A 26496-nucleotide genomic window follows, 5' to 3' on the forward strand; every position below is an offset into this window, starting at 1 on the left:
GGGTGGTACTCGAGCAACTTTCCGTAATTTACGGATATGGTTCGAATTGGAAAATTTTGTTTTCGAAAAGCACACTCATTCGTGCGTTGGGTACAACACCACACCATTTGCACACTATACTGTGGACAAACCAAGGCAAAATAAGACTACAAATTCACTTAAAGTATATTGGAACCAAATCATGCTGGCAAACGCAAAGTAAACATCCGATTTTAAACACTCCTAAGGAATATCAAGAAATAACTGAATAATGTCCTTTATTATTCCTTTGATGTAGCCATGTCTTTCAGCGACATCCACAGATTTCAGTTTCGCGGCACCTTTTAGGTGTTTGTTATGCGCTTCAAAAATAGATCCTGGACTCTTACGCTGGTCACGAATAACAATTGCATGACTTTTAGTTCAACCCACAGGATCCGCACTAAAAGATAATAGTAATGGTATGGAGGTTTTTTGCATAGGATGAGCGTAGTTCCATTTGTCATAATTATGTTCACTTCTTGGTGATTGTTTACAGGCTAATTACCGAAACAATTTCATCACTACATAATCTGCAAAACGGTTTTACAAACCACTTAACACCAATAATTATTGTCTACAAAGCTTGCAGCAGAAACTTTAACTTATACAAGATAATGCAATAGTTTTTCTTGTTTTTGTACAACAAGCACATTCAAATATGGCGCCGTAAGTATTTAGTATACTGCTGTAACTGCGACATAGCCAATATGATTAACACAAGGAACGCAGAAATTTTATGTGATTCTTGCGCACCATTAACACCTACCCCAGAACCTGATCCCGATCCTCAACTACCCATTTGTCAGGAACCCAACCCTGAAAACGTTGACTGGCGGGGACACGGTTGTGTAACATCCGTGCAAGACCAAAGATTCCTGCCCGCTTGCTGGATATTCAGTGCAGTAAATGTTCGCGTTAAAAGCTTAACTGGTATATCTACTGTGATTTAAATATGTAGGTGGCAGCCGTTGAATCCTATTACAAAATAAACAACGGAGAATTGTTCAAACTTTCTGAACAACAATTAGTTGACTGAAACGAGAAGGGTGGAAAAGTTGGTCGCTTGGAATGGGCGTTTAATTACATTAGAAGCAAATCGATTGCTCTAAGGGACGAATACCCGTATACTGGAACGGTTAGAAGTTTACTTTAAAATATTTACAGTATTCGGACATTCGAAGGAAACACTAAATGTTTGAAAAAATATAAAAGTAGGTCTGCCTAACATTAGCGGTAAAAAAATATTACTATGGCAAAATGTTGGTGAAATCTTTCCATGTAAGATACTTTCTCTTCTGTCTCTACTGGATACAGAAAACCTTTCAAAACCTTTTTCCCTTGAATAAATAACAAAACCTATCAGTTATGAGGAAGGTTGGAAACAATCGTAACAAAATAAAGCAGTTCGTAATTTTAAACGTTTGTTTGACCAGAAAGAAGCTTGTAGATTTAGCATAAGAAGAGTAGTTGGGATGCAAGGATGGAAGGAAATCACAGCAGGAGATGAACAAGAACTTGAGCATGTTGTAGCAAACATTGGTCCGGTTGCTGTGGGATTGACTGCTTCAAGTTGTGAGAAATTTAACAACCATACTGACTACGAAGGTGCGCTACTTTACCTATATGTATGACTGGAAATTCATGAAAGTTGCGTCTGATTTTACAGAGATACTTTATGACCCTGATTGGGAAAATAGTTATGATCCATTGCATAAAAACCCGTTTCATCATGCAGTGTTGGTTGTTGGTTTTGGAAGAGATCTGAGCAAACCACCTGGTGAAGACAAGTACTGGATTATCAAGAACAGGTAGCAACATTTTTAATAATAAATAAACAAGTTAAAAAAATAAAAAATAAAAAATCAAGCTCCCGGTGTGGTTTGACCTCATGACCAAGTGCTGCCTACGATGGCAGTAAACCTAATGTACTAGTTGTAATCGGAAAGTAAAGTCTTTCACATTAAGGCGATCGTGCCCTGTTAAAACTATGTCTGTCGGTTATGTGTACCTGTTTTCGAACATAGCAAGCAAATAAAACGTGATTCAATTAGAATTCTAAACAATTTAAACCATAACCTGTCAAATAATCTTGTCTCATGGACCTATAGGGTCAAATATCTGTTGCCAATGCCTGGGCGTACCCATGTCTAAAGTTCATCGCCAAGTTATATCCTTTCATCAAACTTTATTCATCTTTAGTTGGGGCGACGAATCCGGAGACAAAAAAGATCCGAATTCTGGTTACAAGAAAATCGCTAAAGACCGAGAAAACAATTGTAATATTGCCGGTTGTGCGATGTATCCGGTGGGAGTAAAACATATATAAGATCGTGACTATTGTCAGGTAAACTTTTCCAAGTAGAAATATGAAGATATTTCATGTTGATATTTCCCAGTAGGAAACAAGAGCAATTATGCCAAGCTTCCACCCTGATCCTCAATAAATGGTGACAACTTGCTACAATTTCTATATGTTTGGTCTTTTATGTATTATCATCGATTTTCTACCGACAAAGTACCTGCATATTGTTAATTACACTGCTCAATACATTTATATACAGAAAAATACAATCTTGTGGCTTTGGTGTTGAAAGAGATCTTCGTTCTCGACGCTCGAGATTAAATTGAAATATATCAGATCTTAATTACACGTGTGAGAGCTGGAAAGTGAATGTATGCAATAAAGCTGTTATAAAAACATTAGTTTAATCGATGGTTAACGGATATGCCTTTGAAAAATGGGTAACAGTTGAACAGAGTCAGACCCTTTTATAAATAAACAAACACAAATAGTAATTCCGCCCATTAACTTAATGTGTAGTTGGACTGAGGTAGAGGCAAATACCCTGGAAGATACAATAGGTGCTTTTTTATACGTCGCGTGGCGGCGCTATAGTGTGACGCAAGTGTTATGTAACAACTCCGACCGGTAGTGACGACACACAATATATACGGAGGTGTGATTGACTAAGCTTGACAAAGGACGGTGACATGCTAGGCTGAATTATGAGTTTCAATCCCAATAGAATCATTGGAAACATGCAAATATTACAGGGTTACTACCATCGTGCTTAATTCAAAGATTTCTGGCAATTGTCACAAGCAGTGTCCAGAAAATACAAATGTGCTTTCTTCTAAAATACGTGTCTGTTGTGTACTTGATCAGTCTTCTTAGTGTACCCACCAAGCTTTCTTATTTGTTTATTACATACAGACTATTGGTTACATGCGCACTGCACTGGTCGATTTTAGATCAACCACCTTTACGAAAATCACACAAATCCTCAAAAAAGGACGGAGTTCTGAAAAAGCAGATCGCTTGTTTCTTGGAACTTTCGTGTGTAGATCGGGCTGATTTCCAGATTATAATATCTTAGAAAATTGTGATGCAGTGATACAGGGTGGCGACTCTGTATCCCACGTGTGATGTCGGTAGTTTTATTCTTTCGTCATATCAAGAATAGCATGACCCGTTCAGTTCCCACGTGTTGTTGTTTGTTACAATATATAAGGTTGTGTAATACAAACTCGAATGATAGGGATTCCGTGTTTGGGAATTTTTAGGCTGCCTGTATGTTGTGACCAAATACGTCACAACCACATATATTGCAACGTCACAACCACATATATTGCAACGTCACAACCACATATATTGCAACATCACAACCACATATATTTCAACGTCACAACCACATATATTTCAACGTCACAACCACATATAATGCAACGTCACAACCACATATATTTTATTCTTTCGTCATATCAAGGATAGCATGACCCGTTCAGTTCCCACGTGTTGTTGTTTGTTACAATATATGAGGTTGTGACGTTATAATATATGAGGTTGTGACGTTGCATTATATGAGGTTGTGACGTTTCAATATATGTGGTTGTGACGTTGAAATATATGTGGTTGTGACGTTACAAAATATATGAGGTTGTGACGTTATAATATATGAGGTTGTGACGTTTCAATATATGTGGTTGTGACGTTTCAATATATGTGGTTGTTACGTTACAATATATGAGGTTGTGACGTTTCAATATATGTGGTTGTGACGTTGCAATATATGTGGTTGTGACGTTGCAATATAGGTGGTTGTGACGTTGCATTATATGTGGTTGTGGCGTTGCAATATATGTGGTTGTGACGTTGAAATATATATGGTTGTTACGTTACAATATATGAGGTTGTGACGTTTCAATATATGTGGTTGTGACATTGCAATATATGTGGTTGTGACGTTGCAATATATGTGGTTGTGACGTTGCAATATATGTGGTTGTGACGTTGAAATATATGTGGTTGTGACGTTTCAATATATGTGGTTGTGACGTTGAAATATATGTGGTTGTGACGTTGAAATATATGTGGTTGTGACGTTTCAATATATGTGGTTGTGACGTTGCAATATATGTGGTTGTGACGCTACAATATATGTGGTTGTGACGTATTTGGTCACAACATATACAGGCAACCTAAAAATTCCCAAACACGGAATCCCTATCATTCGAGTTTGTATTACACAACCTTATATATTGTAACAAACAACAACACGTGGGAACTGAACGGGTCATGCTATTCTTGATATGACGAAAGAATAAAACTACCGACATCACACGTGGGATACAGAGTCGATACACGCTTTGCAATGAGTAAGCGCAGGCTTAATTATTAGTCAGGTCGACTCAACCACACAAAAATACCTGCGTCTGTATTCGTAATGTTATCATGTTGGGTCATATCGATGTGTAGGTTTTTTCGTGGGAGTCGTTTTTTCATTTCTAATTTGGTTTTACTCGTGATTCCATGCAAGGTTTCATCCACCAATATATGCAATGTTAAAAGTGGCTCGCGTACTAATTTTAATATATGCAATGTTATAACAGCCATATCCAACAGTGTTCAAAACTTTCTGACAAACTGGTTTTAAAACATCCCCAAAAAAGATCACATAAATGTTTAGCTAGTTATAGGTAGTGCATAACAAACACAACATGCATTTCTGTTTCAGTTGCACTCCTGATATAAAAAAAAACACTTTCTTTTAAGAAAGTCAAGTTAAATATTTTCCTTTGTAATCAACAAACAAAAGTAATCAGTTTGTTTCAATCGTCCACAGAAAAAACATCTTCAAACGAAGAACTTCGTGACAGAAAAAGTATTCGGAAAAGAAAGTTAGCTGAAGTGAAAGAACACAATGAAGATTTCAAGACTGGAAAGTTCACATACAGGATTTCTCTAACACAGTTCAGCGATCGGGTAAAAAATAACACATGTCCAAATCAATGCGGTAATGTTTCATACAATAGTGGCTGATACAGTTAGACTGCAATACCTGGGCTGCGAAGCCTGATAACCTAATGATTTCCAACTAAGTTTTAAGTAAACGTTTGTTTAAATACATTTCAACACAGAAAAACGGTGAACTCCCATGGATGGACGATCGGAATGTGGCAGAATGTTACAGACCACCCTTGTTATTCGGAGCAACAAAAGAACCTCAAAAAACTGACCCAGGTGTTGTTGAGGGACCTAACCCTGAAAGTATTGACTGGGGGGTTAGGGGTTGTGTAACACCCGTGAAGCACCAAGGAACTGAGTTATCCGCTTGCTGGATATTCAGTGCAGTAAGCGTTCGTAACATAAGTCTAACTGGTTTTACTACCGTGATTTAAATATGCAGGTAGCAGCCGTTGAATCTCATCACAAGATAAACAACGGAGAATTGGTCAAACTTTCTGAACAACAATTAGTTGATTGTGACGAAAAGGGTGGAGGTACAGGAGATCTGGAATGGGCTTTTGATTACATTCGAAGGAATGGAGTCGTTTTTGAACACGAATATCCGTTCATTGGCAAGGTTTGTTCAACGAAACTCTTTCGCTTGTTTATCATTCACATTGTAAATGATAGGCCTCGTCTTTAGCTACACTTTAAACCTTGCAATCTTGTCTGGCCACTAAATTACACCGTTTTCTTAAATTTGTTGTTATTATATACAACAACGATAGGCAACTCAAAATACTCTGACTATAGTATTTTAAAATCAACATAATCAACTACAACCGGCCCTGTGAAAAATCTTGTTGGAATTAGCCATTTTTCCCGACAAGTCTGAGCGAGATTTAAAGTCAGTGGTTTTGCGGGATCTCGATACGATTGCTGTGAACGGCAATCGAGGACCTCGCCAGTGGGGCGAACCTGCCAATTATGTGATTGCATGAAACATTATCTGGGTTGGATTGAAGATCTTGATTTGAGGATCGAGAACAATGTTTCATGGTGATGGTGGTGTTAACCTCCTGGGTTAAAAAGGGGGACGCAGAAAAACGACTCTCAAACTTATTCTTTTTACACATGAACAAACAGTGGTCATCTATCTGCAGCTTACAACAATTATTTCTTTTAACCTGTAAGGTCTCATCATTGCAGCTGTTAAGTGGCACTGTGCTAGCTTTCACACTAGCAGGCACACTAGTCTCCACTTTGTGGTACCTTTCGGTCAACGTGGATCTGCAGGGTACCCTATAGTAGGTACCGAACAACAGAGACGACGAACCACTGTGTGTATTTGAGCGTACTATGGCCCTTACAGGTCGAAACAGTGCGTGTACACACCCTGTCTGCAGCTTTGCAATAATATGGCTTTTTTGCACGTATATTTCTTTTACATTTGACAGAAAAAGAGTTGCAAGGATGGACCCTGCAGACGTATTGGAATCAAAGAATTCAAGAAAATAAAAGGAGGTGAAATAGAACTTGAAAATGTGGTGGCGAAAGTTGGGCCGGTTGCTGTCAGTTTGGTTGCTTCAAATAAATCCAAACTCCACGCTCACACCAACTATGAAGGTGACGTTTTGCTATAAGTTATATATAAACATATGTGGTGGAAAGAGAAATATATGTTGATTTTCTAGATATATTTTATGACCCTGACTGGACAACTGGCAGACATCCAGAAAACAAAAATGCCCTTAAACATACGGTGTTGGTCGTTGGTTATGGGAGAGATCCGAGCAAACCATCTGGAGAAAACAAGTACTGGATTATCAAGAACAGGTGATAATCTGTACAGTTGTGAATTGTTCAGCAGATAACGGAGGTTTTGCAAAGTACATTGTCTTTACCTCTAGTTCTGTTGTTTGATATTTTGTCGTTTTTTTATGGCGTTTTAGTTGGGGAAGAAAAGATGGAAATACCGGATTTCAGAAAATCGCTAAAGACAGGAACAACAATTGCTTTGTCGCCGGGCGAGCCATGTATCCAGTTGGCGTGCATGTAATCAACCCCAGTGTTTCTTTGCCTGTTGAAATGCATGCTAGTGTTTAGTTAAAGGCTTTGAAGTTGTTTTTGACGTGTTTCACAATAAAGTCGAGACTTTTGACGAACAAAATATTCACAAAGATCATGACCAGTATTTAAGTTGTCGATTTCTTTCCTTGCTGTTGTTATTCTGTGCCGCTTAACAAAATACGCATCAGAGTTATTTTGTCCTCGTATAATTGTTGATAAGAAAGTCGAAATCAATCGAAATCTGAAAATACAATGAAGTGAAATTTGTTGTTTTAGCTTGTTTAACAAACCCTTTAAAATAACATATCATCTTAAAAGTTGACTGTAGTTCAATTTGTTTTTGTATTATGTCAATCGTTTGCTCTTAAAAACAAAAAAATACTACACATTTTTAATTTTATGGTGGAATTACTCTCAGTGCATACACACTGTATAACTTTACAAGAGCAGCAAATATGATTTTTGTGTAAAAGCATAATTTGCCCATAGAAAGCGTAGGCAATCCTCTTTTACAGTCGCCGTGTCGGCTCCAGGTGGGTTTTTGATTGTGGCTTTATTTATCGTTAAAAATCTTAGAAACTACAGAGTTTAGTTTATGTCGAAGGTGGCTGTGCTGATAAAAACATTTACCTTTTACTCATGTTAGACATTTTGAAGCCATATTTGCGTAACGGTAAGTTATAGAGGTTGAACAAAGTCACGGATCTGTGCAAGAAAACTTTTCACCGAATAGTTGGGTTGTAGATTTATAAATGTCATGTTGTTGCAGCCTCAAGATGTTCAGTGTGGGAGCAAAGATAATAAAAGCGAACAATGACAGACCAGACGAGTTCGAGACTTCCATTTCTCAGGCAATTCTGGAATTAGAAAACAACAGCGATCTGAAGACGCATCTTCGTGAACTTTACATCACCGCTGCAAAGGTTTGTGAATAAAGTCGTATGTTAAGCTGTAAATACTGAAACAAATGCACTGTAAACCTTTGTGATATTGAGAAAAATGTTTTGAATGACGAAGGTTTTTGTCATTCTTAACTAGCATTGCTTTGTATTTTCAACATTATTTCAGTAACTTGCGTATTGTTGGTACAATTGCATATTTATTGTTGATAAAGTTCTTTTGTACAAAATAAAGTTGCGTTGTACCCTGCCCAGTTCATAATGTTCTACTTATAATGTCACTACTTGACAGTTACGCAATAAAAGTATATTCTGTGACAGGAGGTTGATATTGGTTCCGGTAAAAAGGCTGTCATCATATTTGTTCCTGTTCCACAATTGAGACAATTCCAGAAAATCCAAGTCCGACTTGTTCGTGAACTTGAGAAGAAATTCAGTGGAAAACACATTGTTTTCATTGCTCAGGTAATTTTGTATCTTGCTATATTACTCATTAGAATTTCTAAACATCAGTATTTCCCAGATTGGAAAGTTTGTTTTTTGCGCGGAGGATTTCGTTTCGGCGATCGTTAATTGCGCGGACGATCGCAACGTTTTTTGTATGTTAATGCATTAGCTAATTAATATTGCGCGGATTATCGGCGAATTTTCGCAAAAGTGGACATTTTTTCCAGTCTGGAGTATTTCTATATCATCTCTTAAGTCGGCCACTGTGCGTTGTTTGACTTTCACTCATTGGTGGAGTCTGTAAAATGAGTGTAACAATATTACTGTAAGGTTTGACATATAATTTCAACCATCCTGTGCACCATTTTATGATTTTGCAATTTTGTAAATGGTTTGCAGCAGAATTTGATGTATTTCTTTAATTTCAGAGACGAATTCTTCCCAAGCCCACAAGAAAAACCAGAATTAAGAACAAACAGAAGCGGCCGAGAAGGTAATCCCATTCACAACAAGCAACTTTGCCATTAGTTATTTTATTACATTGATATCTTGCTTGCTTCAGCAATATAACATATCATAAGTTGCATCTATGTAAGCCACGTCACTTAAACTATGATATAGAATATAAACTACAGTTCTCTGGCATAGCGTGCACCCCCGACCTTTTCAAAATTTAGCAACACAATAACATCACATCCTCTAGGCTTACGCCAGTTTAAACTGCAGCAAAAATGAAGTTGCATTTCTTTTCTGATCAAACTCATAAAATGCTTTACATGCAGTTTCATTTGCCTCACAATTACACAACACAAGCAAAAGCACGTTTGTGACGAACATGTGGAAGAAAGATTTTATCAATAGCATTTTAGGCTCGTAAACTCCAGATATTTTGCACCCATAGATTTCATCTTTGTGCAGAGAAAATTGACTTCCGATTTTGTCGCGAAAACATTTATTTAAAACCACATTTGGACCATGTTTTTCGGTCGACAATTACTAAGGTCGCTGCCAAGAAACTTGTGAACTTGGAAGATCCTATGACCAATATATTATGGCATGCAAAAGAATTTGTGAGAGCATTTTTTATTTGCCGCTCCCCGTTGATGTGCAAAACTCTACGCCTATGCTACAGTTGAAATGTTTATGATAAACCTACAATGGAGTTCCCAGTTTTAAATAGTGTTTTTTTTTCAATTCGACTTGCGTTTTATCTAAACAAGACAAAAAAGTTCAACAACTGTGCTGTTGGTCTTGTCCAACTAGCGATTTCCAAAATATCTTTCTGATTTTTATTTAAACATTAATTTGTGGTGGTGACATTTGTGTGAAAAGTTATGACAATTTACATGAACATAGAAAATCTCTGCTGAGCATTTATGTGTGTTTTTGCAGTCGAACTCTGACTACAGTCCATGACAATATCTTGGAAGATCTTGTGTTTCCTGCCGAGATCGTGGGAAAACGAACTCGTGTCAAGCTTGATTGCTCCCGTATCATCAAAGTTCACCTCGACAAAGCTCAGCAGAACAATGTTGAACATAAGGTTGGTGCAATTACATTCTTAGAGAGAATGTGCGTCTTGTTTCATTGAGCTGCAGAAATGCACACAGTTTCGACCTAGCAGTGCTGCGAGTGACTAAACAGCCAGGTAAAGACATACCTGTATGCTGGAGGCATTGACTTATCCAAACTACGAACATAACAACTTGTATGACCAACATGGAATTATGTGCGTTGACTGCAGCTCATGTTTTATGCAATCCTGTTTCAGTTTGAAAGATTAACATAATAATTAATGAATATGATTTCTATTTCAAACCATTTATATTCACAAATATTAACTCTTGAATACTTTTTGATTTGTAGACGGATACTTTCTCCGCTGTGTACAAGAAGTTGACAGGAAAAGAAATTGTCTTTGAATTTCCAGGGGGCATTTAAATGATTAAATAAGCCACCAACACCAATGACTGGTTTTGTTCAAATTAACCAGTTTAGGCAGATGGAGGTTATGTGAAAGTGTACAATGTTGTCACCAAATTTAACAACCAGTTATATGTTTTTAGTTTGTAGATAACATGCAGGATTCACTGTTAACCCGATCAAAAACACAGTACTTACAGTTTAGCATCTAGTTTATCAGCAATCCTAATAAACTCAGTATGGTGTGGAAAGAAAGTTATGTCTGCCCTGGTTCTCCCATAAACCACACACGACGTTTATGGTGCAAATATGAGCATTGTATTTGTGATGTAACAATACGTCAGAAATCATTGTGAGGAAACAGTGGTTGAATGCTGGGCCTGTGAGGTGTGTAGAGTTACGTCATGAGCTCCCGGTGTCTGAAGAAAAGGTTGAACGGCTTTGACGTCATAGTGACGTGTTGAATCCGCTTGTTGGGCCTGTTTGATTGACAGCCCTCTGAAGAGTCTTTCCTGTGTATGAAGAGCGTTAATACTTAAATCGGTTCAAATGGTTTGTGACGTAAGACTGAGTTGATCGCATTACAATAATCTTCCAAGTGGCGTCACCTACCGGTCAAGAATATTTCGCCTTGAACTAAGACCATGTTTAATTACTACCCGGTAAAATCTCATCGTTTTTATTTAAGTGTGATGTCATAATCGTTCGTATGCCGTAACATTGACCGTAATCGGCGAACTCAAAGGATGTAAATCGATTTTATACATTTCTCGATCGAACCATTGTGACGTAACAAAACGCTGGAACAGATTGAAGATTCGAACGACCACACTATACAGTCACGTGATTTTTTATCAGCAAACCATCTCAGTTCACATCAAATTCTAATTGATCAGTTTAGTTATGTACTGTCTCAACACATGTGCCGACAAACTGATGTTTAAACGCATGTCCATCATATCAGACCAGTTGTAACATTCAATACAGGTTGTGGTTGCTAAGACACACAGAATGTGATGACGTCACATGCTCAAGTAGAACACAATAACAAAATGTCCTATCACTATACGCTATAGCGAATTCAAATATATTTCCATTCGCAATATCACTGACCACCATTACCGGTTATTTTCACATCGTGTCAGAAAATAAAATCGAGTCTTAAAGGTTTTTAAATAAAATAAATTTTGTTTTTGAAAAGCTTTCCGCCCGCACTCGCCGTTTTAAAATTAACTTAAACAAAGGTTATCGAACTTCGTAAATAAAACATTGACACCGGGTTTAACGGCACGTTTACAAGAAGTTCTCGGGTCGACTGTGGGAATTTGAAAGCTCTCGTGCAGATCGAAAATCATCGACATTTATCTGATTTCATTTAAAATATATACAGCTCTAATGGTGCTTATTTATGTGAATAGTAAGGTTTGCAGGCATTGCAGCCTAGCTGGATCAGCCACTTTTTCCTGACAACTCGGAGTAAGATTTGAAAAATCAAGCTCCCTTTGAGGTTTGAACTCACGACCCTGGACTAACCGGGCCCAACGCTCTACCAACTGAGCTACAGGAGCTCAGTGGTTTCACGGGGTATATTGTGGCCAAGGTACACTAGTGCGCAAGCGCACAACTTGCCAGGCAACCTTCACATATACGTAGGGGATCTCTATGCAAAGACATGATTGGCATAATCGCCCACTGCGCAGGTCATTGCTTGGCGATCACAGCTATCGTATCGCGATCATTAGGTTTGAAGGCTTGGCAGCCCAGGCAATACAGCCTAGCTGGATCAGCCACTTTTTCCTGACAACTCGGAGTAAGATTTAAAAAATCAAGCTCCCTTTGAGGTTTGAACTCACGACCCTGGACTAACCGGGCCCAACGCTCTACCAACTGAGCTACAGGAGCTCAGTGGTTTCACGGGGTATATTGTGGCCAAGGTACACTGGTGCGCAAGCGCACAACTTGCCAGGCAACCTTCACATACACGTAGGGGATCTCTATGCAATGACATGATTGGCATGATCGCCCACTGCGCAGGTCCTTGCTTGGCGATCACAGCTATCGTATCGCGATCATTAGGTTTGCTGGCTTGGCAGCCCAGGCATTGCAGCCTAGCTGGATCAGCCACTTTTACCTGACAAGCCGGAGCAAGATTTGAAACTTCATCTACGATTTCTATGGTTTTCACCGAACAAACTTTAAAATCATGAAGGTTTACCTGAAATTGGTTCCGCTCGAGTAGCTCTTGTTTAATTTCGATTATTCCGATCCCGATCATGACAACGCACAAGGTTACCACGATCCCCCCAACACAAAATGCTGACGCACCACTTATCATCATGACGTAATTAGCCCAAACCGGGTATTTCCCGGCTTCATCACTGACCTGTACAGAACATACGAATAATCAGCAAAATGCGGAGTTGAATAAGTGATACTGATGATGCCGACGAGCATAGGCGGATCTTATATATATACATTGGGAAACACGACAAACAAACGACTTCGGATTTTTTGTAGGAGTTGATAAATAAATCTGTTACCAAGTCTTTGTTGGTCATAAAGTTGCCAAGAGATCACGATTTATAGAGATCACGATTTATACAAAGTTTCATTGAAAGTTTTCAGGCACCTGTGTGGTTTCGGCGAAACTGTAGAGAAGAATTACAACCCCGAACACGGCGAGCAACAAACCTCCTGCACACGTCACACACAGCACTAGACGTTTCTTCCTAAACAAACAATGGGGCATTGTTACATGCACTGTTCCGTGTTCTGGAAGTTAAAGTGGTTGCGGTAACTTTCGACCGTTTTTATTTGGGTTTGCAGAGAAAACAAAGTGCAAAAATCCAAAAATGTTTGTTCGTAAGTTATTGGTGGGAGCTGCCTTAGGTGTGTATGAAGTTTAAATCACAATGATTTTTGCAACTTAACCTTCCGGAGAAAACCGATTTGGATGCGCATGTCACGTGACTTACTTCTGCCTCTTCTCGATCTCATCTGGCGCGATAATTTCACTCCTACACAAAGCAACTCCCGCGCAATCCTCGTAGAAGTGATGGAGGTAATTCCTGACTCCAAATCTTTGCCCACCGTCCTCCGTTGAACTGGATTCACTATCCGACACAGATATTTTCCTTTCTTTCGTCATAATGCAATCTTGCGTCACATCGTCTCCGGAGTTTTTAGCGATTTCGCCCCCGGTAAGTTTCATGGTTCAGTAAATATGTGACGTCACATACTTAAAATTTGGTAATGGTTAGAAAGCTGCAGTGTTTCCTATCAAAAAATTATGGCATCATCAATGCAGCGAAAAACGTTTTTCTGACACAATGTAACCATACAATTGGGCAAAAGTTGCAAATAAGCGCAAATAACTATCGTAATATGCTGCGATTCATGCAAAAACTGTGCACTGAAGGCTTGATAATTAACCAACGTTTTCATCACCTGTCAATCAAACTTTCTGACACTTTCGAAACTCAAGCAGCTCACAACATGCATTGCTTGTATTCTGTTGCATTTGGCGACTGCACATGTTTTTCGTGGCACTTTCATCGAATAGACAGCAGCCGTGTCGCAGGAAGGTTGTCAAACACATATGTTGGAGTTAGTTAGTTATTCTGGTGGAGCGCTGGACAGGAACATTCAGCGCATTAATAAATCAACAGTCAGGTAGGGAGCCCTCGTCGCGTCGCGGTTTCATGCAATGCTTCATTACTTCCACCTCTGCCCACTGTAATACTTCATCACACAACCTTCGTGTGCGTTTATAAAAAACAGCAACAAAATGAAACTTCATATTTTGCGCAGAAACATTTCCGTCCACTGCCTCGCACAAATAACTTGGTGCACGAAAATGTTAATCCAAATATCCCCGCCATTGTCGGTTAAACAAAACTGACAGCTGAATTTTTCTATCTGCTGCCTCGTATTGAGACATCGCTTTCTTGCCTCACGTCCACCCACCTCTCCCTGTCGATCGATTCCTGCCACAAAGAATAATCTTGGATTTAGGCGAGCGCTCTCAATCGATTTTCCCGCAAAATCATGCTCATTTTGTGACGTCATAATGCCGAAGGAAGCGGGGTGATCGATCACACCCGGCGGGTAGAAACGGTTCCGTGTGTTCGTTTTTTGTCGAACTGACGCAATTACCAGCATGCTGAAAGGCACCTACATCTGTCTCCTGTAATCAATGCTGTTTCCTTCAAACCACGTTTTAATCATATTTTTTTACTATTGTGTTAATTATAAATATGTTGAAGCGGACGGACGCAGTCAAAATTACTATTGGTATTTCCCGCCTGTTATCGGCGCTTGGACACTCTGCTGTTTGACAATCGGAAAGAAGACTGACTGCCCAGTCTTTAAATATAAGTTGGTGCAAGATAACGTAAACTGAACTACAGGATTTTATTGTAAAACTAATCAAGTACCTTTTTATTCGCGACCCTGTTTGGTTTGCAAGGTTTTTATTTCCTTTGTAGAGTCCACGTTACAGAATCCAATAAAATATTAGCACGCCACTAGCGACGAAGCGAAGTTGCGTGTTTTTTTTGCGCTCATTGGATAACAACGCCGACGAAAATTTGTCAACTTTTTTCTACAAATGTTGATAGATTTCCGTTGTTTTGACTTATTAATAAACATTATTGGCTTAGCATTGCTCTGTTTTGCTTTTTGTAATATTTACATTCAGAATTTTTGATTGTTTGATGGGAGTTTTTTTTGCGTTTATTTTAGCACCACAAATCCATCTGGTTGTTAATTGCAGCAGCTGCAAGTTGTCAAAGAAAACAGCCATTTCAGTTGATTGTATTCTGTATATTGTTTTTGATGTAACACAAGAAGGTGCAAAAAGTATTCAGGGAAATGTATCAGTGGTAATTCTAATTCTCATTTCCATTTTGTCGACATATCCTCACAAAAAATAAAGTGTTTGTGTTAATCGTGTAGGCCTATAGGCCCACTGCTATATACCAACCCTTTAATAGCATTGTGATTGCTATTTCTTTTTATTCTTGTTAAGGACAATTATGACACTAGAATAGATTGGCAATTGTGAAGATCACATCAATTAACCAAGGTTTTTTGTTTGATGATGTGGATTGCACATAAATTTATAAAATTGACATTTTTTCCGATCTTATAATAATATAGACCATCTACAATAATTTTGAAGTTGTGTTTTTGGAAGTATATCAATTGAAATGCTTTTTGTAGAGTTTTAGGCAAAATATCAACAAGTTACTATATTACAATGTAAGGTGGATTGTGTAGTAGGTTTTCTTATATAAATGTATATAAAAAATCTTTTTCATGAGTGGTGCTTCACCAGTAAAATAATGAAAGATGACAATGAACAAATAATTAAATGAAGTCCATATTTAAACTTGGTCAGCAAAGGTTGGTAGCATGTGCATCTACAAACAACACATTCCAGACCATTAAACTTTTAACCTTAACAATGTCTGAACATTTTTTGCAAAAACTTCGCCAATCTAGTTAGAAGATTTTCATAAAGTCAAGTAAAGTATGACAAACTTATTTTTGTTGTTTGCAGGTAGGATTTATTTTTCTGTTTTTTACTTCATCTGTCTTGGTGTTGCTCCCTTGTTCATGCATATAGTGTTTGTATTATGATATCACAATACTTCCTGTTGGTAACAGAGTATCGCACATCGGCGTGTTTGTGTTTGGGTGATGCCCATTGTTTTGTCATCACCACTAGAACGATTTCTTGTCGCCTATTCTAGTGATTAAATCAGCTATTAATTGTAATTGCTCATTTTAAAAAAGTTAGGAATTGTGAAACATGTTTGTGTTTATTACCATTTGGTTTCTGACTTAAAATTATTTTTTTACGCTTTATTGATTAAAACTTGTAAAATTGTAGAAAGTATTTTACTGGAATGTATTTATGTGTATGTGATATGTTCTCTTGCTTCTGCTTATAAATAGCTGATGTCATTTAAGCTGTCATTGGAAATGTTTCGATGATAAATGACCAACCTTTAACTTCACTTTTACAAAACTGTTATTAATTGTCTTGTGAGTTGATAATGTTCGTGGCAACATTTACTACAAGCTTTTAGTCATTTATATGCAGGGCTGCCATGTTATAGGTATTTTGAGTGCAGTGTCCAGAAAATACATGTATTTGTTTATTTCTTTAAAACATGCTTTTTTGTGTGCTTGGTGCTAACCTTAGTTATATTTCTGAGATTGTTGCAGTTATTTTTATTGAAAAAAGTATTTGAAAGCAGAATATTTGCTGATAAAAATCATAAAAACAAACAAAGAAAACATGAAACAAAATCATTTCATTTTCTAGAGATACCATAGGCAGAGATGATGCAGGTGAACGCAACAACATTGAAACCATACATACCATTTGCGGTGTTGGGAGGTTTTGTTTTCTTGCTCATCTTCATCCTCATTAAGTTGATTCAAAGTCGTCACGGCAAGAAATCAATATCTGGGAACTCGCCAGGGTCTGGACTCCACCTAACACGAGAAAACCTGGTTCGTTCGGGGAAGAAGAAGAAAGGCAAGAAGTCAAGACCAACTGATATTTCTGGCCATCAGGTATTTTGAATGTTGTCTGGTTCACTTTTTATGTGATTTTGTGCTTTTTATTTATAAAAAAATATAATTTTGTCTTACCAAGGTTATACGACTGTATATGATATCATAGGCTTCAATTTTTTACTGTTTTGTAAAATATTAAGGGTGACTTTTCCAGGTTTTAGAAACATGCAAAAAACATTTCGTCAGTGGTATCGCCCTAAGCATAGGAAACGACGCAAATTCTGTTTCATGTCACTTTGTTTTTACCGAATCATGTTGTTGTCGCACTAAGTTTTGAACACTTAATTGCGGACCCCCTTACTGAAAGCGGCACATTTTTGTTTCACTCGGTATATTGCACATTTCATAATTATGAAGTAACAAACAAATCTATTACACAACAATGCCGATTCTTACCATTGCGCTACAACTATTGCTGCGCTGCGTAACAATCCACGAGACACTTGTGTTTGACATGATTGTGACAATAATAATACAGGTCGTTTGAAACTTGCTTAGCGGATAGTATAGTGTGTGTGGATTTTCTGACAATACTTTTTAATTTATCTGAAATCCAGGGGTGACAATACATGCGTTGTCACCCCTGTTTGTTTGTGAGAGGTGACATGTCACCCCTAAATTGACGCCTATGTACACTGGCGTAGAGTACGGGGGTGCAGGGGTGCCGCGCACCCCCGATCTTTTCCAAATTTAATCACAAAATCGTATCGCGTCCTTTTGGCTTTCGCCAGTTTAAACCGCAGCAAAAATGAAGGCGCATTTCTTTTCTGATTACACTCATAAAGGTACTTAACATGCGGTTTCGTTTGCATCATATTCGCGATCTACAATTATGCAACACAAGTGAAATTACGTTGGAGACGAACTTGAAAAAGGAAGATTTTATCGCGTGTATAGAGAAATCGACTTTATCGCTAAAACCACGTTTCGTCCAGTTTTTTCGGCCAAAAAAGTTGTGTGGACGACGCTATAACTTTACATTTGGTGCACAAACGACCATCTGATGTTTGTATTTTTTTGCCGCACCCCCGTTGATGTACAAAATTCTACACCTATGCCTATGTATGATATGAAAAACTCTGTATTTTCATCTGTTTTTTTGCATATTTTCTGTCTAGATTGGATAAACAATAATGCTCATAAGGTTATAGGGTAAATAATACAATTCCTTGATTGTGCTGTGGCAATTTTTTAGCTTCAGTATCAAACAAAATTGTCACCGACTAATTATGAAATAATTGTAACAATGAACTGTATATATATGTATTATTTCTTCGCATTTAAAAACTTTTTTATTTTTTAGAAACCGATTGCAAGATCAGAGTTGGAGAAAAATATTCAAACAAATCAAAAACCGAAAGCATCCACACCCACCTTGGAGAATGGAGACGCAAAACAAATTAAAAAAATTGATAAGAAAAAGGTTAGCTTTTACCCAATTTACTTTTATTTGCCAAAAATGCACATATATGTAGAACTCCTTATCAGAGTCAGCAAACAGTTTTATGAGCAACATAGATTTGTTATATATCTATTTTTTTTGTAATAGTTGATGGTGCTAATTACAAGCGGAATGTGAAATGACTTTTTCTTATATAACTTATCATAAATTTATTTATGGTAATAAATATTTCTGTACCCGCCGTTTTTAATGTAGATATGTACTGTTCCCTTTTGGGCGACACACTTTATATATATATAAATGTTATTATTATTGTAATGTGTGCTACCATGGTTCTCAATATTCTCAATAAGCATATTTACTATGAAACATATTGTGTCAACTATCTCAGAGTAAAAGCAAGCGAAGAAAAACTCAAGTAGAAGATGAAGTACTTTCTCAGTATGTTGAAAACCAATCAACCATGGAAGAAGGTTTGATATTTGTTGTTGTTTATATGAAACCAATGCATATTGACCTAGCTAGTAGCTAGTTGTATTGCTCTCACAATTTATTACTTAACTATTAATTTGTTGCTGAAAAATTAAAAAAAAAAATACTAATATTATTTTAAATAAATACTGTATTTTATACTTATTTTAAGAAAAAGGACACGTCACACGTTAAAGGGGTTTTCTGTGTATTCAAACTTGCTGATTTAACTTTTGGCGGTGGCAAAAATAAAAAAGCACAAAAACATCAATTCTAACACTGCCTTAAAAATTTTTTACATGTACAAATAATTTCTTGTGAAGTTAACAATCGTTCTTGTTTAGCTGGCGAATGGCAAACTGTTGGTAAAGAACAACGAACAAAACGAGAGAAAAAGAAGCCTCATGAACATGACCCACCAGCAACATCTAGTGGAGAAGTCATAAAACCTCCGTATATTCCACCTTATGTCTCAACATCTTTACCAAGTACTGCTAAAGGTCAGTTTGATTGTCAAACAGTGCACATCACTTACTGAAAAGTTTGAACAACAAAATTTGGATATTTCCAATTCTGTTTTGCTACCCACTTGTGGTCATGTTTTCTGTGAAACATGTACCACTAGATGTCAGAAAAGATACACCAACTAACAATATCTTGAATGTTCAAATTTGGTCATTATTGTCCAACATTTCTAAACATAATTGAATCACTTGAAATTTGCTGTGAAGGCCATAAATATATATGCTGATAAAATATACAATTTGAAATATTAAACTTATTCTGAACTTGTTTTCCTAAAAACAAAACAGTTATATCTTGGTGGTTTGGAAACAAAATTCTCCACAAAAATTTAACATATTGTCGCAAAGTAATGTCTCAGTTTTTACCTTTTTGATGCGAGCCAAGAATAAATGTGTTTGATTGACACCGACCCTTGCAAATGTCCCACGATTTCCTCTGTGGTTTGTCTTGATGTGCATTCCTCCACCCCAACCATGCTTGTGGCATTTTGTCTGGTGTGGTGCACATCCATTGGTTTGTGGCAATCTATCACAATGATCAGTTCGGTGAAAAGGAAGGCACTGACACTTTTCCTCAATTTCCACCAATTGTAAATGACATTTTCATATTCACGACAGCTCTCCCATTCACATTGGCTGCAACCAATTCCTTATATGGTCGATTTAGGTGCAGAAATGGCCCTTGACAAATATTAGAATGGTTCAGCCTGGAGTTTTAAAGTCGAAGAGCAATTACATATTGTGTGCTTTCAGATTGACAACAACAATCTTTGCCACAAATATTGTCATTAAAAACTACGCAATAATAATTCACTGTGTCATCATTCTGTTTGTAAAGTTTAAACAAAATGCTTGTTGCTGCTTTGTAGAGTTCAATCCGATAGGTGTTACCTTAGCAGCAACAAGTGTAAATCTAGTAACCTCCAATAAAGCACATTGAACAGATTTTTTATTGTCAATGTTTTTTTACAAAAACAAGTGCAAACATATGTTGATGATCTGCAATCTGCTGTTGTCCAACTTTGACCAAAACTTGGTCATAATGTTTGGTTGTCGCGTGTGGTTTGTTTGCACAACAACAGCAGTTATTTGTCATTCTCATTCAACGCTAAACTTCCTAATAAAATATGACAAGCCGTGGCATTTTGATCAACACCAGCAAATTAATAAACCTGCTCTGTATATTCCACGTTGCAGAAAAGACAACAGATCCTCATTTGCATTTGCAAATTTTCTGAGGTTGAAAGTATTTTATTAAACACAAACTTCAAATCTAAGCAAGGGGGTGTCAACTGATAGGGGCTGGGTGTCAACTGATAATTTTAATAATCTGTGAAATATGAAACTTTGGAAACAGCTGAAAAAATGGAATATTTCAGAAGCGTGGAATTGCTCAATGGTTTCAAATACCAGCAATATGTTTGTGCCTTGACAATATGTGGCGAGGCTCTTAGTACTTGCATTGACACTCTGCACCCGTGAGTGTGCTGTGACTCAACGTGGATGAGCGAAAACGTGCACGGCCGAACATATGAGCCCGCATCCTTCCTTAACTATAATAGGCCAGGAGGAAGAAGCCCCTCTGCTGGTGGCAATTTATGATCACAAACTTTGCAGCGTCACAACTAAATGGTTGCAAGATGTTTTAAGGCAATGTTGTTGGCAAAATGTGGTTTAATAAGACAGAAAACTTAGTGACAAGTTAGTATTTTGCAACTAAGGTTGTTCTTAAGATTGGGAGGAATTTATTTGTTTAAAAAAAGACAACAACAGTTAATTGTGTTTTATTGTCTAATTGTAGTGTTGCAATAAAAGTTATTTCCCTTGAAATATTAAGTTTGCAGATCATGACAAAAAAAATGTAAACCTAGAGATTTCAGGTGGTCGCCTATTTGTTTTTATTTTTGTCGCAAAAGATGCGTTACATAGTTTTAAGCGTGTCCACAATTAATTCAAGTTATTCAATTGATCCACATTATATTGAACATTCAGATGTAGCTCCACGATTTGCGAAAGCTGCTGGTGAAGAATGGACTGAGAAGCGACAACCTGTGACATCTCGTCATCATTCTGCTAAACCTACAATAAATCGTACTCCAATATCGCAGGCTGCGTTGCCACCACCGGCTAAAACTGTGAACAACTGGACTCCTGCTACCTCAATATCAGGTGATACACAAACATTTGTACGCCACCTGCTCTTCATTAAAAAAACATTTTTACAATTTGTCTGTCCTAATGTTTGCTAGTTGAGACAACATCATGTACTTATTGTTTTTGTAAAAAGTGAAATTTGTTCAACAAAGTTTAAAAGCATGTCCAAGTTACCCAATGCAATATTTTACCTAAAACTGCAATTGATAATAATCCACAAATATGTAAGATTAGAGTTCAGGTAACACAAGGTTTCATTAAAACGGAAACATTGAGTTTATCCATGTTTTGTTGTAGGTTTGTGGGAATCCAACGGAAATTTAATTTCAACCCCAGTTTCTTCGATCGAGAAAACTTCGTGGAATCAAAAAAATGAAGGTTTGTAAAATGTTGTCATAAACTTGCAAAAACAAATAGAATTAGAAAATCTTTCAAAAGAAAATGATAGTTTTGATTTCATGCAATTAATTTTCAAGTTGTGTGTAAACAATAATCTATTGGAATTGTGATTTCTATTGTGTGGTAACTTTACTACTGATAATGATGGTTTTGTTACCGCCTTTCAAATTGTGCTCAGTAATATTTTCAAAACCGGAGAGTTTGAAACAGTGGAATAATGAGGAACAAACTAATTCACCTTCTACCTGGATTAACCCAGGTTAGTTTAAACTCAGGTGAAACTTAAACTAAACCTCTTGCCGAAAAGTTAACGGACGTGGCTATGTTCAACATAGGTTTGTGTAATATTGGTTTGGTCAACATAGGTTTGTTCAAAATAAGTGTGGTCAATGTTGTAATCATGGACGCAATGCTTCAACAAGCACGTCGTACCGCTGGGTTTGTTTGTTCATGTTAATCAATCCCTTTTCAATTGTTGCTGCTTCAAATGCCGCTAATAGTAAGCAAGCGATTGATTGTATTAAGCTGTGTAAAGACGAACTGGTCTCCATACAAACTGTCGCATGTTCATAACCCTTTTCTTTCATCAGAATTAATCTCGTTAACGAACTTTTGTCGAAAAAATACCCACGTGCTTCCCTTTCACCCCAGTGGGGTCAGCGGGTCAACCCCCCTCTCTGCCCCGTGTAAGTTGGGCTTGTCGCCATGGTAACATGAGTGCGTTTCAGTTTAAAATAAATCATCAACATTAAAATTTGCAGCAGTGATTCTAGTTGTGTCGCAGTGTGATTGTGGATTTTAACATGGAAGATCTGAAAAGTTTTTATTTGAATTCGCAAAAAAATCCAACGATCGTCGGTTTTTCTTCATGCGTGAACTTTTATGGCGCGGAGTTTGATTAAAAAATAGAACAACGAAGCGGATTGCCAGCATGTGAAATAATTTTTACTGACAGAACGCAGTAACCGTTGGGGCTGCGTGGATTCCATGTACAAGATGCTTGGTATGTTACATAAATCTCCAATCAATCAAATATACTGGTTTATTTGTTTGTAGAAACTCTGCATTTATAATAAACTTATAATAAATTCGCGAATAGTTTCTATCAAAGCGAAAGTATGATGATTGAAGTTTGATGCAGAACAAACCGCACAGCAGTTTTAATTACATTCAAATAAAATTTACATAAGATAATGTGTTAGAAATTTGGTTAGAACTAGCTCAAAGTATTTGGAAGCATGGTGAAGGACTTGGCGTGCAGCCAATACTTGTACCACCTTAATCCGTGATGCAGGCGGCGTTTTAAATACAGCGCTTTCGAAACCCATTTCAGAGTTAGAATCGCGACAAAATCCCTATGGCAGCAGAATTAGCTCTCGCCCCGGTACTGCAGGAGGGGAAACGCGGTAGCTGCTCTGGTGTCAGATTAATGGAGCTTGATTGCTACTTCCCGCCAGTGTTGTCGCCTCGCAAGCCTTTTTCTCCTTTGTATAAAACCCGGCCATATAACCGCTCTATACGCGAGCAGGGCGGGTGTATAGACAGGCGAAGGTTGCAGTAAGTCGATCCGATCAACTCGTGTCGAATGCTCGTGAATTTGGCGCCAATTTTCGTGATGACGATGAAATCTTTATACTGCGGTCGTCTCGTTGTTGTTTGTTACGTCACAGTTGAATTGTAAGTAGTTTGTAAAAAAGTTTGTGGCATTTATTTGGATTTTGCTACCTCGTACTTAGAATTAATCGATTGTTGAGTGTATTATTGTTCGGTTAATGTGTGTTTGTTTTAATAATCAAACTTAGGGTCAGACTGTTGCGAGTTTTTATTTAATCAGCGGCCATAGGTTGTTTATGGAAATGTCTGCTGAGATTTTTGTGGTTGTCATCAAATCACCAACTTCCCGTGTCAGGATGGTTGCGACGCCATTTTGTTTCTAACCGCCGCTGGGTGGCGTAGTTCGTCAACAACGTGTTCTCTCTCAATGTAGCGATGGCTGATGCATTTTTATTTAGCGCCAGTTATATTCCATTAAGGAAACATGTAATTGTTCAACTTAATTTTTAAGACTAGGTTGAAGTTTGCTGCAAACTCAATTTGTGGGACGATTGCAGACAACTCATTCCACAAGAAACCGAAACAACAAAAAATTTAAAATTTGCGCTCTTATACTCAGGGTCAACTGCAGTGACGTCACGACGATGGGGTTCCCCCTCATCGATTACTGACGATTGGGTGCACGTCAACACTACGTCATCGACCTACCAACCGGTAAGTGTTAGTTAGATAGTGAATTACGTGATAATGTTGATTTGTTGGCTGGCTGTATATGAAGATGTAAGCTATTCGTCGTGGTATTTGAATAGCTATTCGCTTCATATGCGGTCCGTCATCCCCAATCACCCCCCAGTCGATCGTTACGTCACACACAGCATTGTTACGTGAGCGTGGGCGGGTACGACGCGGCGAAACATCAGATGGTGATTCGTAATGTTGAAACACTCTGGCGTTCCGTCATTGGTCGTTCCATGCCGATGTCAAACCTCACACACGAACCTGCCCTGCCACGTGGTCAATTGCACTCGTCTGTACCGCCCACTTGTGACGGCGGGCGCCGATGGCAATCAACCGCGTGATGGAGCGCTATCTTCCTATTCTTGTTTTTGGCGAATGACGTCACGGGCTTGCGTTTCGAGTCGCGTATAGGTGACGTCACTTGAAACCCAGGACCTGTTGACGTGTTTTTGCTCTTTCATCACTGATGATGTCATTTCTTGCAACGTCGCCATTACATTGATTCCCCGCTAAATTTCATTCTGAGTTTCTCATGCTATTCTGATGACGTCACGAATAATTAGAGCTGTTTCGAAGATTTGCGGTTAAATCCACGACTTTACACGAATAATGTGTACACTGATATCAGCATGTTTGGTGCGCAGAGTCCACTTCGTCAATGGTCGGGAATACGAACGGGAACGCACTCAAGTCCACCAGGGGTCGCCCAAGAGATGATGAAACGCGAAGAATTTCTCCTGGAACCTGAAGGTTACAGTGTGCCCACTCCCGACGACCCGTGGAATCCGGATAACTTCAATAAAACAGACGGCAATGACTGGGGAATCCCCGAGGCGAATTGGACCAACACCAACGACGAGTGGGAAACCCCCCAAGTTGAAACGAAACCCAAACCCTCTTATTTTGTAAGTGGAATTTATTATTTCATCCGTTAATGGTTACGGCATTGCGGTATAATTAGTTACGGTTCTTAGCGATAATTATGATGCTGATATTGGCTTGAATGTTACAATATTTGTTTGATGGGACTGTGGTTTGCGTTATTTATCCTCACTAATGTTGAACACAGGATGAATCGAGCGATGACGAACGTACCCAATCCCTACTTCCCCTCCCATCTCAGACATCTGCACCTCAACAGGCTGTGGTTGGGGCGGGCCCAAACTTCATTTCCTCAGCCAATCAGAACACGAATAAGAAGCAACGTAGACGACGCAAGAAGAAGAATGCCAACCAACAGGACTCAAATAACGTAAGTGTTACCTTTATTATACGGGGTCAGTTGTTGTCACACTTTCTTACCGCCCATTGGACAAAGATTGTGATTTCTTAATACAATTTGTACATAAGTTTTAATCTTCAACATTTACATGTTAAGGAAGATTATTGTGGTTTACAGCAAATATCATTCCGAATTTTCGTACAACTTGCAACTGCAGTTGTTAGAATAAAAAAGAACAATTATTAATTCTTTATTCAGGGTACTGACAATGACGTGACAAACAAAGACAATGAAACTGTCCAAGAACAGATCGAAAACATTGAGCCGAAGGTAAATCAGTTGCACCCTTGCTGTGTCATGGATCACTGATTTTTTTATTATTTTTAAGGTTACTCTGGAAAATTTGCCACTTGAACAACAATCTGTTGCGGAAGGTAAGTCTGCAGAATTATTTGTTAATATCCCACAACTTTTACATGCAGTTGAACACTATTTCCTTTTGTTATTACGATTATGTTTAAAAATACATTTTTGCAGATGCTGATTGGTCGAAAGCCGGGAAGAAGAAGAAATGTCGTTCCCGCAAAGAAGATTAGACAGATGGCACGCCGATAAACAAATCCAATATCCCCCACATATTTTTGTAAACCTTCCTAGTTTCTCAAACATGTGCTCATCCCTGTGTTTGTAGGAAATTATTTAACCATTGCATTTACTATGAGTGTTTGCTTAATAAAATATCTTGGCTCAGTACAGTGGTGTTGCAGAAATGTTTGAATAATGTATTTTAGAGCAGTATTTATTTCATCAAATTCCCTGGCCACAACTGGTCTGCAAGTGCAAAAATGCTGAGA

The 26496-nt window shown here is 37.9% G+C and overlaps 3 protein-coding genes across 3 annotated transcripts; 2 read left to right on the top strand and 1 right to left on the bottom strand.

Moving 5' to 3' along the window:
* The first annotated feature begins 7770 nt into the window (after positions 1-7770).
* Positions 7771-10627, top strand: LOC145901885 (small ribosomal subunit protein eS7-like). The gene is made up of 6 exons (XM_082989693.1): positions 7771-7851; positions 8088-8241; positions 8539-8682; positions 9093-9157; positions 10057-10207; positions 10531-10627. Exons 2-6 carry the CDS (start codon positions 8095-8097, stop codon positions 10603-10605), a joined length of 582 nt encoding a protein of 193 aa, XP_082845819.1. The 5' UTR covers positions 7771-7851; positions 8088-8094; the 3' UTR covers positions 10606-10627.
* Positions 10628-10934: 307 nt separating this feature from the next.
* On the bottom strand, positions 10935-13798 carry LOC145903233 (neurensin-1-like). The gene is made up of 4 exons (XM_082991299.1): positions 13563-13798; positions 13217-13316; positions 12803-12970; positions 10935-11099 (listed from the first exon to the last, which is right to left on the bottom strand). Exons 1-4 carry the CDS (start codon positions 13796-13798, stop codon positions 10935-10937), a joined length of 669 nt encoding a protein of 222 aa, XP_082847425.1.
* A 1433-nt stretch (positions 13799-15231) lies between these two features.
* Positions 15232-26377, top strand: LOC145901906 (uncharacterized). The gene is made up of 13 exons (XM_082989719.1): positions 15232-17175; positions 18482-18601; positions 18972-19053; positions 19396-19551; positions 21568-21744; positions 22027-22107; positions 22307-22387; positions 24302-24396; positions 25065-25325; positions 25490-25672; positions 25901-25972; positions 26031-26076; positions 26180-26377. The coding sequence occupies exons 1-13, from the start codon at positions 16939-16941 to the stop codon at positions 26236-26238; spliced, it is 1650 nt and encodes a 549-aa protein (XP_082845845.1). The 5' UTR covers positions 15232-16938; the 3' UTR covers positions 26239-26377.
* Positions 26378-26496: the final 119 nt, after the last annotated feature.

The sequence above is a fragment of the Ascidia mentula genome, chromosome 5 (genome assembly GCF_947561715.1).
Source record: "Ascidia mentula chromosome 5, kaAscMent1.1, whole genome shotgun sequence".
NCBI classification, from domain to species: Eukaryota; Metazoa; Chordata; class Ascidiacea; order Phlebobranchia; family Ascidiidae; genus Ascidia; species Ascidia mentula.

Bases quoted from the DNA above. Each gene is read 5' to 3' on its own strand.
- LOC145903233 (XM_082991299.1), bottom strand. From the start codon at position 13,798: ATGAAACTTACCGGGGGCGAAATCGCTAAAAACTCCGGAGACGATGTG. The intron at 13,317-13,562 runs GTAAGTCACGTG...TTGTTTGTTTAG, and splicing joins GAGATCGAGAAGAGGCAGAA to GAAGAAACGTCTAGTGCTGT. The intron at 12,971-13,216 runs GTGCCTGAAAAC...TGTTCTGTACAG, and splicing joins GTTTCGCCGAAACCACACAG to GTCAGTGATGAAGCCGGGAA.
- LOC145901885 (XM_082989693.1), top strand. From the start codon at position 8,095: ATGTTCAGTGTGGGAGCAAAGATAATAAAAGCGAACAATGACAGACCA. The intron at 8,242-8,538 runs GTTTGTGAATAA...ATTCTGTGACAG, and splicing joins TTTACATCACCGCTGCAAAG to GAGGTTGATATTGGTTCCGG. The intron at 9,158-10,056 runs GTAATCCCATTC...GTGTTTTTGCAG, and splicing joins AAACAGAAGCGGCCGAGAAG to TCGAACTCTGACTACAGTCC.
- LOC145901906 (XM_082989719.1), top strand. From the start codon at position 16,939: ATGATGCAGGTGAACGCAACAACATTGAAACCATACATACCATTTGCG. The intron at 22,108-22,306 runs GTTTGTAAAATG...AATTGTGCTCAG, and splicing joins GTGGAATCAAAAAAATGAAG to TAATATTTTCAAAACCGGAG. The intron at 24,397-25,064 runs GTAAGTGTTAGT...TTTGGTGCGCAG, and splicing joins CGTCATCGACCTACCAACCG to AGTCCACTTCGTCAATGGTC.